The sequence below is a fragment of the Saccostrea cucullata genome, unplaced genomic scaffold (genome assembly GCF_032062105.1).
Source record: "Saccostrea cucullata isolate Sc308-1 unplaced genomic scaffold, CSIRO_AGI_Scuc_v1 ctg1462, whole genome shotgun sequence".
Lineage (NCBI taxonomy): Eukaryota > Metazoa > Mollusca > Bivalvia > Ostreida > Ostreidae > Saccostrea > Saccostrea cuccullata.
Window position 1 is genome coordinate 268,121 of NW_026926506.1, and position 16,508 is coordinate 284,628.

At 32.7% G+C, this 16,508-nt stretch overlaps 2 protein-coding genes and 1 long non-coding RNA gene across 3 annotated transcripts; 1 reads left to right on the forward strand and 2 right to left on the reverse strand.

Annotated features, from left to right (window-relative positions):
• Positions 1 to 310: 310 nt before the first annotated feature.
• LOC134271887 (uncharacterized) lies at positions 311 to 3,255 on the reverse strand. Its single transcript, XM_062754117.1, has 2 exons — positions 3,152 to 3,255; positions 311 to 2,657 (listed from the first exon to the last, which is right to left on the reverse strand). Exon 2 carries the CDS (start codon positions 2,132 to 2,134, stop codon positions 941 to 943), a length of 1,194 nt encoding a protein of 397 aa, XP_062610101.1. The 5' UTR covers positions 2,135 to 2,657; positions 3,152 to 3,255; the 3' UTR covers positions 311 to 940.
• Positions 3,256 to 8,841: 5,586 nt separating this feature from the next.
• On the reverse strand, positions 8,842 to 11,267 carry LOC134271888 (uncharacterized). Its single transcript, XM_062754118.1, has one exon. It carries the CDS (start codon positions 11,192 to 11,194, stop codon positions 10,619 to 10,621), a length of 576 nt encoding a protein of 191 aa, XP_062610102.1. The 5' UTR covers positions 11,195 to 11,267; the 3' UTR covers positions 8,842 to 10,618.
• A 3,923-nt stretch (positions 11,268 to 15,190) lies between these two features.
• LOC134271874 (uncharacterized) lies at positions 15,191 to 16,264 on the forward strand. Its single transcript, XR_009993103.1, has 3 exons — positions 15,191 to 15,545; positions 15,796 to 15,877; positions 16,143 to 16,264. It is a non-coding gene; the product is annotated as an uncharacterized LOC134271874 (long non-coding RNA).
• Positions 16,265 to 16,508: the final 244 nt, after the last annotated feature.

The following is a 16,508-nucleotide window of genomic DNA, read 5'->3' on the forward strand; positions in this document are numbered from 1 at the left end:
CCTTCTGAACTTTATATAGGAATCATTTTAACAGAAGTATAATAATGTTCGTTATCTCCATAATTTATGTTTCATACACTGCATACGTTTTACTTAAATTATCCCATGTTTCCCATTATCGTTAATGTCCCTGGCATACTATACTAGCTAGACAGTGAATTCCGTATATTTCCATTTCATTGTAAAATAAATTGTAGATTTATTCTAAAAATGTAGACATAGATTTAAATTACAGGAGGTTTATTTTTATAATTTTTATATAATTTTTTTTAATTTTCATAATTACAGATTTAAATTTTAATATCCCTTGCCCAGTGACATCAAATACAAAGGCAGCCGCCTGAGATTTACATGCATTGGCCTCCTTAGCGTCAGACACGGTGACAGATGCGCACGAGATTTGTCTCCTAACCTATCGACCTGCCTAATTTACATTCCGGTAGAAGTATCAAGATATCAACTCCGCTTATAAAGAGTTATCCCAATTCTGATGATTTGCAGGTCATTGTTTGCGCTGCTTCTATTTTGTTCTGTTTGATAGACTTTTCGACTTTTAAAGACTCTGATCAATATATATTTCCATATATGTCATAAACTTACTACTGTGCAAAATTTATTGATTAGCAGTAGTTTGAGGAAGAAGATAGAGAAAAACGTTTACGGCAAAATTCACGAACTTTCTAAAAATTAAGATAATGTTGGTCTAAAAATTTACTGCATGTCTTCAACTGAAACAACCAGTCTTCTACTGAGTAACACGTTTTATGTAAAAAAAATTATATTTCTTTGTCGAGAAGAATAAGTGGCTATGGGTCTCTTTGTACCTTAAAAATAACGAAAATAAACCTTAAAGAAAATTCAGCTGTCATATTTCCAAACAACTTTTGTCGATGTTGGAGGCTATCTTGTAAGATCCATGCAAATGCAATTTTCTAAATCATTATACTCTCAGATAATTTTGTCTGTTTATATATCTATATCCACATATTGTACTGTTCTTGTTCCATGATGCAACCCAAAGAAGATGTGATTTGTCATCATAACTCAGTCCCACTGGACCGTCAATTCCTTGTAGTCGTGTAAGTAATGATGAAAGATAATTACCGTCCTTGTCAACCATTTGTATTGTGTCCGTGAAATAATCGCACACAAGGATGTTTGAAAATGGGTCTGTACATATCCCACGTGGTGAAAGTTTGGACCCTGACTGATGTCCTCTGTAGGTGAAGCGATATCTTCCATCACGATCTGTCACCACTACAGTACCATGACTCAAATCAATAAAGTCAGACACAATCACATCTCCATTTCGGTTTTCTGTTATATAGCTAGGTAAATTATACAGGTCCTGTCCTGTATTGTTGTGTTGTATCGCCTGTATCTCGTGACCGTTTTCGTTATACCGTATTACCTTGCTTGTCTTCTTGTGATAATCAAACATTCCGACCAATAGATCACCATTGTAGGGGGAGCTGTACACACACTCTGGTCGCCATGGTTCAGTATTCTTTATCATTTTAGACGTTTTTCTGGTATCCTTGGATAGTTTGTGAATGTTACCATCCCTACATATGTAAGTAAGATCCCATGTAGTGTTCACTGTATGTTTTCCACATTCACTACTTATACCTATAAGCTGATGCAGTATTTCACCGTTCATGTTGATCAGAATAAGATTTTTATAATCACTGATCCAAAGTCGGTCTGATGTTAGACAAGAGATATGATAAATGTTACTAACACCAGTTAATGTGACAGATCTGTGTAACACGGGTATAGGCATCAGTTCAAGAGGACATTCAATGCTTTTTTCGATGATATGGATTTCCGCCAGTAATTCTATGACATCCACCATGCTCATTTCACCAGATATCATGGAGAGCAGGGTGCGTTGTTTAAGATTAGGAATGTTCATTATCTTGGAGATACGGCTTCTCTTTAAGAAGGAGAGGAATTTGACAGGTCTATTTCTAAAATGTTCACATCTATTTTCATGATTCTCTATGCTAGAAAGATGTCTATTCATTTTCCTTTTCTGTTGTTTTAATTCATTAACAAATCTTTTGTGACCAATTTTAACATCATATATCACAGTGTTTATGAGAATCTTAATTCTTTCTGCTTTCGCTGACATCTGAGATTGACGGTTGGAGATTTCTGTTTTAAAATCAGTATTGATTTTTGAAAGAAAAAATAACTGTTATAAAGAATCTCACTTCTGATGTTGTGAATAATTTCCCTGTGTTGTTGACGGTTTGTTTTATATGCTATTCTTATATCAAGTAATTTATGTTTTCTCTCTTCTGTCCTTTGGTGGAGAAAAGAGAGAAAGATATGTTTTATGTGTTCTTTACAAATGATACAGACAGGAAGTTTACAGGAATGACAGTATTTGTCATAAAGTCTGTCCGGGTGTCTCACACAGGTTTCATATTTCGGAATGTATTCATATCTTTCCCGGTAAATCACGACATCGTGGTATATGGTATCAAGATCAATAACATGTCTCTCTTTACACTGTAGACATAGTTCTTGGTTACACGTGTTACAGTAAAATTCTGTGTCTCCTTGACATAGAGAACACTGCCGGACTTTACACTGAATGCTGTATCCTAGCATGTCCATGAAGGTACGTAATTTTAGAATGCTAGGCCTAGCTACAAAATAATGAAAAAAATATTTAGCAATGTTTTTGGTAATTTATGAAATACATTTTGTTAAATCTAATATTGCAATTAAGCTTTTAAACAATTAATCAATACAGGTGTGTTTAGGATTTTTATAGTATCAAATGTACAATAGTCAAGAATTTTTTGAAAGCACATATTTGACCAACAGGAATCATACCAAAACATAAATTAAAGCTACAAATCGGTCACCTGTGGAATACTGGCTATCTAGGCCCTTTTATCAATAACAACTGTAACAGTATTTTTACTTTAATTCAAAATGCAGGCCAATCAATCATAATCAAAAGTCTACCAATGAATTTTATCATGTCTTAATAAGAGGCACTGGAAGTTAATGTAAATATTGAGTATGGGCATATACTCAATATTTACTATACACTTCGAGTGTCCATGACCTTAATTAGTGATCTCTTTATAACGAGTGTCTATGACCAAAATAAAAGAATTAAAATTAAATTTACCCGAAATCCAGACTCAGATGTTAAATCTGAAAACTCATCTGCTACCGGCAGGGGAATTATATTTTAAGAGCAACCCTTAGCACTGTCGACACTTTGTTCTTTACACCAAAATTTTCCTGACTAAAAACTTCCTGGATTTTTTTTATAAAACAAGATGTAAAAACCAACTAAATGTATGGAATACCACGGCTGCCTTATGTAAAATGTATTTTTTTTTAAAAAATATTTTTATTATATGTCGTGGGTCTATTATATGCTGTGTGTTCATTATAATACATGCATGCTGTGGGTTCATTTTTAAATGTTGTGGGTTCATAATTATATGCTATGGGTCCATTATTAAATGCTGTGGGTTCATAACTATATGTTGTGGCTCTATAAAATAATTATATACTATGGGTTTATAATTATATGCTGTGGATTCAAAACCATTTGTTTTGCAATCGTTTTATTTCTCTGTCAGTAGCATCATCAGCAGCCATTAGCTCCTTCTATTGCACATTTGTATAAGTGACATCAAAGCTGACCAACAGCCAGTCGCTGTGTGACCGTATAGACCCAGATAGCAAGACATAGTTCGGCCAACGTTGGCCCAATTTTTTTTCCAACGTTGGCCCACTGTTGGTAACCTTACGTTGGCCCACGGTAATTTTGCTCATCGGCCCAACGTTGATCCAACATATTGTTGGGCAGCATATTAGTGATAATAGTGAGTGATAGATTCCATCTGAAAAGTATACTGCATTAATGATAACTTTTTTTTCTACATATAAAATCATATATTAAATATGAGTTATTCGGTAATTTATGTAAAAAGCACAGTTTTCACATGCGCTGATATTTTCATTGTTTGGCAGAGATAATTTATAAACAGTTTTTCCCTCAGTGTAGTGACCAAGCTTACTTAAAAAGTGATTTTTTTGCGAAGACAAGAAGAAAAATCATGGGGTTTTCTGTCTTTAGGACCTCTTAAGTAGAACTTTTCAACTACGAAAAAATAAAAATAAATGCCTCAACAATCATTATGATATACTGTATGTTGCATTACTTATTAAATGACCCTTGTATATGGGGTCTATCATATGGTGTATGGTCATAATTATATGCTGTGGGTTCATTATTAAATGTTGTAGGTTCATAATTATATACTGTGGGTATATTATAAAATACTGTGGGTTCATAATAATATGTTGTGGCTCTATCATATAATTATATCCCGTGAGTTCATAATTATATGCTGTGGTTCTATTATTATATGCGATGGGTTCATAATTATATGTTGTGGCTCTATAATTTCATTATGTACTATGGGTTTATAATTATATGCCGTGGATTCACAATCATTTGTTTTGCAATCGCTTTATTTCAAAAAAGGTGCCGGTATTTTATTAATTTTTTATATCCAGTGGCTCATTTTATAAATATTTGTAGAAAAACACATTTATTTGGGAAGGATATGTCCATACTTCTACACTGTATGAGAGTGGTGATGCAAGTGACACAGTAAAAGATTGCCATTGGTAAGGGACAAGCTGATGTCACGTTCCTGTAATATTTAATATATACCTTCTTCAATAAACTGTCTTAACAAACATAGTTAAAATGAATAAAGTATTAATAATATTTTTGTTTGGACAGTGCATTTAATAAAGTAACCAATAAGCAGTATTCCTAAAATTTGTGAAAAAAAAGTTAAAGAGAAAGGTGGGTAAAATATGCATTTTTCTTAAATTCATATATGAATTTTAAATCTTCCCTCACCATCCACGAATAGGATTTGGAACATGTATGTCGATGAATACCTTAAAAAGGCAAAATGAGTCAAAAGCGTGATTTTCTTTAATGATATTTTTATCATAAATCGAAGGATGTGTGGAAATAATAACAGTATAGCGAAGTTTCTGACAAACTCAACTGCACTGCAAGGCGTTCAAAGGATGCAAAATATAAGTGCAGAAAAACAAGCATTGTGTCTATCACATAATATGAAGGTTGCAAGACATTTTTTATTAGCCTGAAACTCTTAAAGAACATTGAATTTGCGCAGGGTAGAGTAGAGATGTGTTCTGTTTTTTTACTCGAAGATTGTATCAAAGCCCTCGGTCTAATGATATCCCTCTCTTTTGGATTCAAGACCATAGTAAAATGTTCAATTTCTCAGTGTACATGTATGAGTACAATTAGGTTGAAAGGAGTAATTTAAAAGCAATATCTTAATTTGTTTTAAGTCTTAACTTGGGCCAGACAATGTCTTTCCTTTTTAGAAAATTTCTCAAAAAGCGTCCACAATCGTGGTTTTATGAAAACCTAAAATTTTTAAGAATTGATGTGTGGACTTTAGAAAAATATCTATCTTCATCAACTTTGAATCACTGTGTCTCTATAATGAAGATTTTTTGGCATTGAAACTACTTGGGTCTTTCCATTAAGTCGCGGCATCTCCATATGAGTAAAAAATTCTCGAGAGGAGCATTTATCAACATAAAACAAACAAACAAATATATGAACTTCCATTACAAAAACTAGAACTTCCCGTGCATGAGCGCCATTTCTCTCTCTCTCTCTCTCTCTCTCTCTTTTTTTTTACAAAAGACAAAATACATGCCTATATTTTGGTAATCAATCTTATCTTCAGTCCACACAGTTTAACAAATTTCGAATTTACACTTTGTCAAAATGTTTTTTTATTATTTTCCTAGATTTGTTGTGCTGGAGATAAGGATTTTAAAGTTGTTTTCTATATATTTTCATGTCAAATCTGGATTCCATACATGGTCCTTCATTCAAATAATTAGGAATGTCTTTTAACAGAGAAAACAATGTGATACATGTATTTGGAATTGGTCCCGTGGTTCTCGAAAGTAGTTAAAAATTGATTATGGTGTCTAGACATACGAAAAAAGACACAGACAGACAGCATCTGGAAACAGAGAGCCAGAAAAGCTCAGAAGAACTTAATTAAATGTCAGAGGAGCTAGAGAGTTTTCTTATCCATTTGACCCATGCGAAATAAAATATAATGTCAATTCTTTTAGTGGCTAATAATGCATGAAATCGCATTAGTCATCGCAAGGTAGAGACGGTTATATCTAAAAAAAAAAAATGTTTCTATTAAAGCCATAATTATTTTTGTAGAATCTAGCCTTTAACTGTCATGGCATGAAACTTTACTGGATCCAAGATCTTCTCCAAACACACATATGAATCCACATCCACTTTATGAGAATTCATTTCATAAAGTAATTTCTAGAGTTGATCAAGCAATTTCATGTAAGATAAAAATAAAGTTCTTTCAAATAAAATAAGTTCGCTCGCGTGGCGCATTCAGTGTTTAGAGCGTTTGCTCTAGAGTCGTATGTAAAAGAGATCCTTACGTTGCGGATCTAATCCCACTGTGGGACAGAGAGGCCAATCCAGGGACTTTCTCGCACATGGCTGGGGCAATATTACCAGATGTTTTCATAAAAAATGATGCCCAGCTGTATTCCTGTGGAAAATATTTTTTTTCATTTTTAATATGGCTACCGTTGTCATAGAAACGTACGAGAGGTGAAGATCTTTGTCCAGAAGTGTTTTCGCTGATCCCGTAGACAATCGTAATCAATTTGCATAAAAAGGATAAACAGTAATCGTAGTTGTGCGAATGACATTCAAAATTTTCAAACCACTGATCGTTGCCATCGTTGCCATGGAATCAGAAGAAAATCCAAAACTGCAAAACTTTGATTTTCACACAAACTGTACAGGTAAGGAAGGATTGTTTCATACATTCTGTCAAAGTAATTTCAATTTTAAAAAAATAGAATCTTTTGCAAAAAGTTGCCTTAGGAATGACAGAAACAGATAAAAGGATTATATACGCACAGCTAGTAGTTTTCCAAAGTGGGTTGAACAATTGTAATGAAAATTTACAGAAATAATGATTAGACATTTTTTTGTTCGGTCAACATTCAAAAACTTCTAAATGCCTACCATTGCCATGGAAACAGGTAAAAGTTTTTTTTTTAATTTCAATTTCCTCTGTAAATACCAAAGCAAAATTTAAAAAAAAAGATTATTGGTTTAATCAAATGTATCATAGTGTTTTCTCTTTCAAAATGGAATTGATGATTTGTGAGAATGTTAACTTACTAACACATTCGAGGGTATATTCTATAAAACATCGTTATTCATATCAAAGCTAAGCAATTCCCCTTCCATAGCTAGATTCATTTAGAGAGCACACCCCACCAATGTCTTTTTTCACAAATTTCTAAAGCCAATCCTTATTTTAATCCCTTGCGCTAATCTCAAATACACGTTATATAAATCTACTTCTAAGCACTCCTCATATAAATGGGATCATTTCAAATATGTTGCTATATTGTATGGCACAGAAAAAATATCCTTACTTTCAAAATTTCACACATAATATAAAAGAATCTTTACTGTTATATGGTCTTCAAAATATCATATCAAAATGTTGTAAATTGGTATCAATTTTGAGTGACTTTTCAGGACATGCCATTAAGTCACGGAGCAGCAAAATCTTCGACGTTACAGGCATTATAAAAAAATATTTGATTTATCTCTCATTTTCTCAACATTTTCATTACCACTGCACAGTTTCGTTACCTTATCTACTCAACATCCAAACACCATTTCTTGTCAAGCTTAATATCATATCTATTAAACAAGTGAGGAATATTCATTTTTTGTTTTAAAACCAAAAACTGCAGGTATTTATGAGATATAATATGATATTAGTGACTCTCAATCACGTTCTTTACAGTCCGGATAAAGTTTTCGTCGAAAATCTTCTTCCCGTTTTTCCTTATATCCTTTATACAGAGGTCTCACGGTCTAAAATTTCAGTTTGCTATTTGTGGACGAATATGAAAAGCAAACTTGTTTTATTATGCATATTTTGGATCTATGTTGGCGATATTTTAAGAATTACCACATAATTTAACAAAAGTGTGGTGCGCCGTCACTTTAGGAGCCGTCATTTTCACAGTCGTTTTCATAAATGGGTCAGAAAAAAATCACAATATTTTGTCACAATACTTTAAATAGAAATATAAATACATAATAATAGAACAATTTAAAGATATATTTGAGAAAATTGTCGAAAAATATTGCGAAATATAGAAAATAAATGAGTTAAATTTTGGTTTCCGCATGCTTTTGCTTTAATTTTTTTGTCGTGCTCCGTACCTCTCCATCAGCGATATCAACATACCGATAATTTTAGTAGAATTTTTTTTAAATACAGAAATTTTGTCCAAAATTTATTGGAAGAATACATATTTCTGTGAAATTTCATAACTAATGATCTTATTTCATTAATCATTTTTACATTACAATTCAAAGTAATTCTGTGTGTACTTTTTGTACAGTCATTTCAATTTTTCGCTTTCTTTTGATGTAAATAACATGCAAAGTACACAAATGGATAAATAAATTATGAGTCCAATATAACAATTTTTAAGATCAAACTGAGGAAAGGAAAAATCTGTAAAATTATCATTTCAGCGTAAAAGGACTCTCTCTCTCTCTCTCTGAACTAGATAAGAAAGTTTTTTTCTTTTAATTCTCAAGATTTTATTTCTTTTCAGAGTATGTACTTTTACTTACTTCTCCATTCGACATCCACTCATCACAATTTCTTCTCGATGAGTGTACGCCATTAAAAAACGAGGAAGTAAAACAAAGGGAAGAGTTTAGTTTTAATCATCGTCAGATGACTGAATGAACTGTCAATACAGAAATATTAAAACCTGTACACATCACAACTTAAAGGGTTTGGGCTGTGAACATTTAAAAACTCTCAGTCATTCTCATTAAACTAGATTTTAGATAGAAGATGAAAGATAAAACATTTTGACCGTGGTTTACGAGGATTGAAACGGTAAACCATATCAGTATCACACAAAATCACATCTTTAACACAGTAACGCAATTATAATGATTGTTCTTCCTTTTGTAACATTTTGTATTTTATTAAATTGTTTTTGTCTGAGAGACTGTTGGTAGAAGTACAGAGCAGACTGGAGGTTCCCGTCACCTCTTGACAGATCCCTACGATCTCCAATGATATATCTCTGACATGTTTAGGAATGAACACGCCTTCATCACACCTGACCAGCAACTGTAGATTTTTGAGAGCTGCCTTTGCTTTAGTGGGTTCCACATGCCTGTAACAAAACTTCCAGCATGTGTAACAGCACAAAGGATGGAATATGCAATTAAATGTTCTGTTCCGTAAACTAGACTGTTGTTCTGGTGTTAACTCATTGATGTAACAATTGATTGGGGTTATGAGATTTTACACTGAATTGACGAAGGATTTTTCCGTAATTTTCTGATCATGACAAGGGGCACACGGTGGGTGTGACCGGTGGGCAGGAGAAACTCACTCCTCCACAACACCTGATCCCATCTCTGATGTTTTGAAGGTCCGTTTTTGCTATGCTCCCATTTCATATTGTTCTATAGACTTTTGATCTTGAATACTGTTCGTGATCTCCATATTTTATGTTTCATACAGTGCATACATTTTACATAAATTATCCCATGTTTCCCACAATCGTTGATGTCTCTGGCATACTATACTAACTAGACAGCGATTCCTTACATTTCCATTTTATGATAAAATAAATTGTAAATTTAGATTTTAAAAATGTATACAAAGATTTAGATTACAGGAGAACTCCAATGCCAATTTTAATAGTCCACGCCCACTGACGTCAAAAACAAAGGTAGCCGCACGAGATTTACATGCATATTTGGCTTCCTTAGCGTCAGACACTGAGACAGATGCGCACGAGTTTTGCATGTATATTGGGCCTCCTTATCCTCTGACCTATCGACCTGCCTAATTTACATTCCGGTAGAATTATCAAGAAATCAAGTCCACTAATAAAGAGCTATCTTATCTCTTATGATTTGGAGGTCAATGTTTGCTCTGCCTCTATTTTGTATTGTTGAATAGACTTTTCGACTTTTAAAAACTCTGTTCGTTATATATTTCCATATATTTCATAGACTAGCTACTGCGCAAACTTTATAAATTAGAAGTAGTTTGAGGAAGAAGCTGGAGAACAACGTTAACAGCAAAATTCCCGAACTGTCTTTCGAGAACGTTGGTCTAATAAAAAAATTTAATGCATGTCTTCAACTGAAACAATCAGTCATCTACTGTGTAACACATCTCATGTAAAAAAATTATACCTCTTTGTCTAGAAGAACTAGTGGGTCTCTGTGTACCTTGAAATTAACGAAAATGAACCCTAAAGAAAATTCAGCTTTGATATTTCGAATCAACATTTGTCGAGATCCATGATCCATGAATTTCTAAGAAGGATGAAGAAATAACGAACACTATTCAATCTCAAATTCCATAAAACAATACAAAATAGAAGCAGAGCAAACACTAACCTCCAAAACATCAGATGTGGGATCAGGTGCCATGGAGGAGTGAAATCATTACAGTGTCAGATAATTTTGTCTGTTTATATATCTATATGCACATATTGTACTGTTGTTTTTCCATGATGCAACCCAAAGAAGATGTGATTTGTCATCATAACTCAGTCCCACTGGACCGTCAATTCCTTGTAGTCTTGTAAGTAATGATGAAAGATAATTACCGTCCTTGTCAACCATTTGTATTGTGTCCGTGAAATAATCGCACACAAGGATGTTTGAAAATGCGTCTGTACAGATCCCACGTGGTGAAAGTTTGGACCCTGACTGAGGTCCTCTGTAGGTGAAGCGATATCTTCCATCACGATCTGTCACCACTACAGTACCATGACTCAAATCAATAAAGTCAGACACAATCACATCTCCATTTCGGTTTTCTTCTATATAGGTAGGTAATTTATACAGTTCTTGTCCTGTATTGTTGCGTTGTATCGCCTGTATCACGTGACCGTTTTCGTTATACCGTATTACCTTGCTTGTCTTTTTGTGATAATTAAACATTCCGACCAGTAGATTACGACTGTAGGGGGAGCTGTACACACACTCTGGTCGCCATGGTTCAGTATTCTTTATCATTATAGACGTTTTTCTGGTATCCTTGGATAGTTTGTGAATGTTACCATCCCTACATATGTAAATAAGATCCCATGTAGTGGGACTATCTACAAAACAATGATATAAATATTTAACAATGTTTTCTTGTATATTATGAAATGCATTTTGTTAAATTTAATTTAACGTTGCAAGTAAGCTTTTAATCCTTTTTATAAAATTTTGCAAAGAATAATTATTATAGAAGTATACAGATGTATTTTAGGATTTTTATAATATCATATGTACAATAGTCAAAATATTTCTTAAGCACATATGTGACCTACATGTATATCATAAAAGATGTCTACAGATATACCAAATTTAAGAAATATATTTTTTAATGAAGTTTTATAACTTATAAATTTAATTAGGACAAACTATAAAACTGACCAGTCAGCAAGGGTCCCGCCATGGGGTAGAATTATAAGGGTGCAGCTTATGGAATGATTAAAAAATATATGACGAATAAGAAACAACAACTGTATTCTTAAAATTTCAAGATAACTCCTGAATATCCAAAAACCTTTAAATAATATCCTTGTATTTATTTTACATAAGGCAGTAAAGAACAACTCAACACCGAATGTATATCTAACAATAATGGACCTTGTGTTATATAAAATGCCAGCCTTTAATGAATGCAAATATATATCATGAAGACAAGACCTTAACTTCAAAACAAACAGCAGTTGCAGACAAAGGTTTTCATTAATCTTAAAGTGACAGATAAAGATAAGCCTTCTAAATTTTCTGCAGCAGACTAAATCCCAAGGGATTAATTGTACTTCTCTCTCATCATTTTATTCTTAATTTATAATAAGAACTTTTTTTCAGTAATGATAGAATGAGGTTTTTACCCTACTGCCTTTAAAATTAATAATATTCTTGAATTTTCATGAAGCCAAATAAATAAATAAATAAAGTAGGGTATTTCAACAAAAATAAAGTAAAATCATTTATACTTCAATCCACATTTCAGAGTGTTCATAGCATTCCAAATAGATTTAACTTCATAACAAACTTCATTTGCAGACAGAGGTGGTAATTAATCTCAATGTGACAGATAAAGATATTAATGCTTTGGATTTTCTTAATGGAGGAAAGCTAATTAACAAGGGACTCATTCAATGCAGTATTTAGTTTACAATGGGAACATTTTCAGAAGTTATCTCTCTTTGCCAATTCATTCTTATATAAAGTTAAGGAATCTACCCCACCACCCAGCTCCAAACCAGAAGACATAGAAAAAAACTTCGCATCAAAATATGTCTTTTTGCCTACTGAACTACCATACCAAATTTGAACTTAATTGGACTACAATAAAAAAAGTTATTAGGAAAAAACAGAAAATTTGTGGACGGAAGATTGACAGACGGACAGAAAGACAGACAGAGTGATTATTATAGGGCACCCGCAAATCCTTGTGGGGCCCTAATTAAGTGTTTTCGGGCATAATTTGTAGTCAACTAAGATGAAAATTCATGGTTTAAACTGTCATTTCCGATGAAATATTAAGAAAAGCAGTTATAAATATGGAAGTCTTTATCATATCAGAAAAAGAACATGTATCAAGATCGCCTACAGTCTTTCAGAAAACGGTTATTTGTATGTTCATGGCCTCTTCTTTACAATAATGTTAATTCTAATATTGGGAAGAAAATTAATGTAGTTTTAATGAAATTTGAAATGATTACGAGGTAATAACGGATCTAGCACCAACAAGTTAGTCTAAAGACATTTACTACATCTTAACCTAAATAAAAGGCACTGGAAGTTAATGTAAATATTGAGTACATGTATATGCATGTACTCAATATTACATTAACTTCAACTGTCCATGACCTTATTCAATGTCTATGCTTACATGAACAAAAATAAGAAATTAACTTAGCCGAATTCCAGACTCATGTGTTATATCTGAAAACTCATCTGTTGCCGGCAAGGGAACTATACTTTATCGTGACCCTTAACGCTTAACTCTTAATGTGACCAAGTAGGGCAAAGCGACAATTCAAATTGGTTTATGGTATTTATTTACTAGCCAAAAAGGTGGTAGGAACATCTAAATCATAAAACAAGAACACATTAAGTGATATGCTCAATGTACAAATAACTTCTTTGAACACTATTTTATAATAAATTGTACAATACTATCTATTTCACTAAACACAAGTTTCATTCAGAATTATCTTGAGCAGCGAACAACTACCTGTATATATAACTTGTATAATAAAGTGACCATCACATGTCTAACTGACCCAAACTTACCGATTACCCATGATATATAAGATATTTGTATGATTTAACATCACAACATATGTAAATCAAAAGACATGTATGTGGAACAATTTCCTAAACCTCTTCTAATTTAACATGAAGTTTACTTAATCAAAACATTCTTTTAAACAGAACTGTATTATGACTAGATCTGCGTTCCATAAATTTTCAGAAACTGATATATTTATTTTCTACTTTAATACTGATGTGCATTACTGTCGTGCATGTGTACGAAACATTCTATTGTTAATTTAAATTGTGAACAATGATGCCTTTATATACACCTCGAAGATAAAAATACCCAAAACTAAGTAAAACATGTAGAAAAATGCAAAAAAATAGGTAAACAACAACATGCATCTAGCATACTTATCGAGATATACAACTCTACAAACCTACATGAATATTATGCAACACTGTGAGGATTTCTTACAGGAAGTGTCAAAACAACTACTCGTAATACCGTGTGGCACATGTTCACAACCCCCCTGTAAACAGCATGTTTACATTTGCAAACCGAAAGTCCAAAAACAGAGCTCTAGATAGTACCTATTGTATCCGACAAAATCAATATTAATAATCAAACTAGAATCAAGAACCTGTTGGTTTGCATTGAACTATAAGGTGTTTGTTTACTTAAGGAACGTTTTTTAGCTTTGTGTGAGTTATTGGTGTGTGAATCACACACACTTGTCACGTAGGCATATTTCATGAAGCGAGCTAGCGCTTCATGAAAAATATGCCTATGTGCAAGTCTGTGTGATTCACACACCAATAATTCACACTAAACTAAAAAACATTCCTTATATTTACATTTTACCTGTTTGGAGGCTACTGAAATATACTCAATATTTGAATTTCTCGCTGACCTATATATATTGCATTAAATTTTCTAACGTCGCTGCAGTCTCATTGTGACGTCAGGTTAACGCACGTTTCTCCGTGCATATTTCTACGCGTGAGTATACACGAAAATGTTTTTGAAATCAATTACACAGTAAGCTTACTAGAAAAACACAGCGAATGTAAATATATGTCTTTAAACTTTGATGATCTCACTGATGTAACCATGTGACTACAGCATGGGCTTTTGTTGTTTTCCAGCTTTCCGGTTTACAAAATAAAAACAAAACCGAAACTACTAAAAAAAGATACAATAATTCCGAAATACATTTATACATGTCACAGATTCATGTTTTTATTTATTGTGCACATGTGCATAGTAATGCATATTGCACGTGCATTTATTCATTAATTTAAATATGTATATGTTTTTACTTGCAGCACACTTCTAAAGCTGAATTATATAATTATTCATTTAATCTGTAGTTAAGTGTATTGATTTTTAAATTATTCTTTTCCAGAGAGGTCCAGAGTTACCCTCAGGGCGCTAATTATATTCTGGCCATAGTCATTTTGTATCTTTTAGGTGTCACAACAGTATTAATTTCTGCTATATATTCTTACCAAAAATAAGCAAGTTTGAGTAGATGTAACTAATTCAAAACAAACTTCTGAAAAGTTTCCTTTTCAGATCTTGTAAAACCATTCTTTATAAAGATTTTAGTACCAAAAATACATAGCCAACCAGCAAGGCACGCAAGTTTGTTTCGGTCGAAGTCTAGCAGGTGCTTGAAAAACTAGTCCAGGGCCTAATCAATCCCCTCTCTTGACAGTATATAGAAAAGTCAGCACGCCCTAAATTTTAATAAATCTCGTCAAAACAGGAAGTTTACATGTTGTTATTCATCTCATAAAAAAATTCAGCTCCAGTCTCGTATCAAAATGCCCGAATCGGAAGGGAAGATTCCGGGATTATTTTGCGTAAGCTATGATTTGACGTGAACCAAAATGTAATACTGTTATGACACCTGCATTAGTTTCAGTGGTTTTTTAGTATTGTCTAATGTTTTTCTATTGGCTTTTGTGCTTCCCTCCAAGTTTTCTTTGTGTTTTTGATTAATTTCTTGCTTGGTCTTGGAAGGTGATGGAAGTGTAGTTTGGTCAGTTTTCATATCAGACATTTAAAATTGAGACATACATTTCCTCTTGCATGGTACGTAATTTTTTCATACTAATCAGTAATAAGATTCTAATTTTATTAAATGTGAAATCTGTAATTTTTGCACTTAATTCTTGAATCACTTTTCTGGAGTAAATGTATATAGTGAGAGTGAGACCTTAGGTATATAGAGTTACATGTAAATAGTAAATACATTGCTGTCTCACTTTTTCTTATTTTTAAAGTAAACTTTATTTTATGATTAGTGAAGATATCTACAAAGCTGTTTATTGTTGATTTGTAGATATTGAGTAATTATCCTTTTTCTGTTGTGTGTATGCAGCTTATATGCTGTTGTACAGCATTTGACCCATTCCCATTGAATGGTATGCCTGTTAATTGTTTTTATGCCAAACAATAATTCATTATGTACATATACATTGGAGAGATAATTATTGTAAAGATTTTATTGTTAATATTCATTGATTAAGGCAATGGGATATTTTATTGTGTAATTTTCATATAATTGAATTATCTCCCTTGGATTTTGATAAAGCTATATGATATATTGATTGTACATGTAACGTTATATTGTTTAATAGCTTTATAGTTTTTATGCTTAAAAATTTATAATTTGCCATTTCATTATAGGGTTTTGATGATGATCTTAATAAAGAAAACCGTCTTGTCAAAACTCGAACCAACAGCCTTGTTGTTATTTGACACACCATCACAAGTCACAAGTCTGTTACATACATATGCAGGTGATCCTAGTCAGCTGTACTGTTTATCGTTAGGTAATTTTAGTTCAGAGTCGAGTGCATCATATGCAATGGGTTATTTTTTACCCCGCATTATACAATTTCTTCTTGTCACAATTTTTGTCTGGCATCAAATAATACCTCCATATATTGGTTAGGATCTCGGTCAATATAAGAAAAACATAATATTTTTGAAAAACTTTGAATTATTCTCACATATAGATCACGTGGAAATTAACACTTCATTTGTTAGACT

Excerpts from the sequence above, each read along its gene's own strand:
- LOC134271887 (XM_062754117.1), bottom strand. The coding sequence starts at position 2,134 with ATGTCAGCGAAAGCAGAAAGAATTAAGATTCTCATAAACACTGTGATA.
- LOC134271888 (XM_062754118.1), bottom strand. The coding sequence starts at position 11,194 with ATGATAAAGAATACTGAACCATGGCGACCAGAGTGTGTGTACAGCTCC.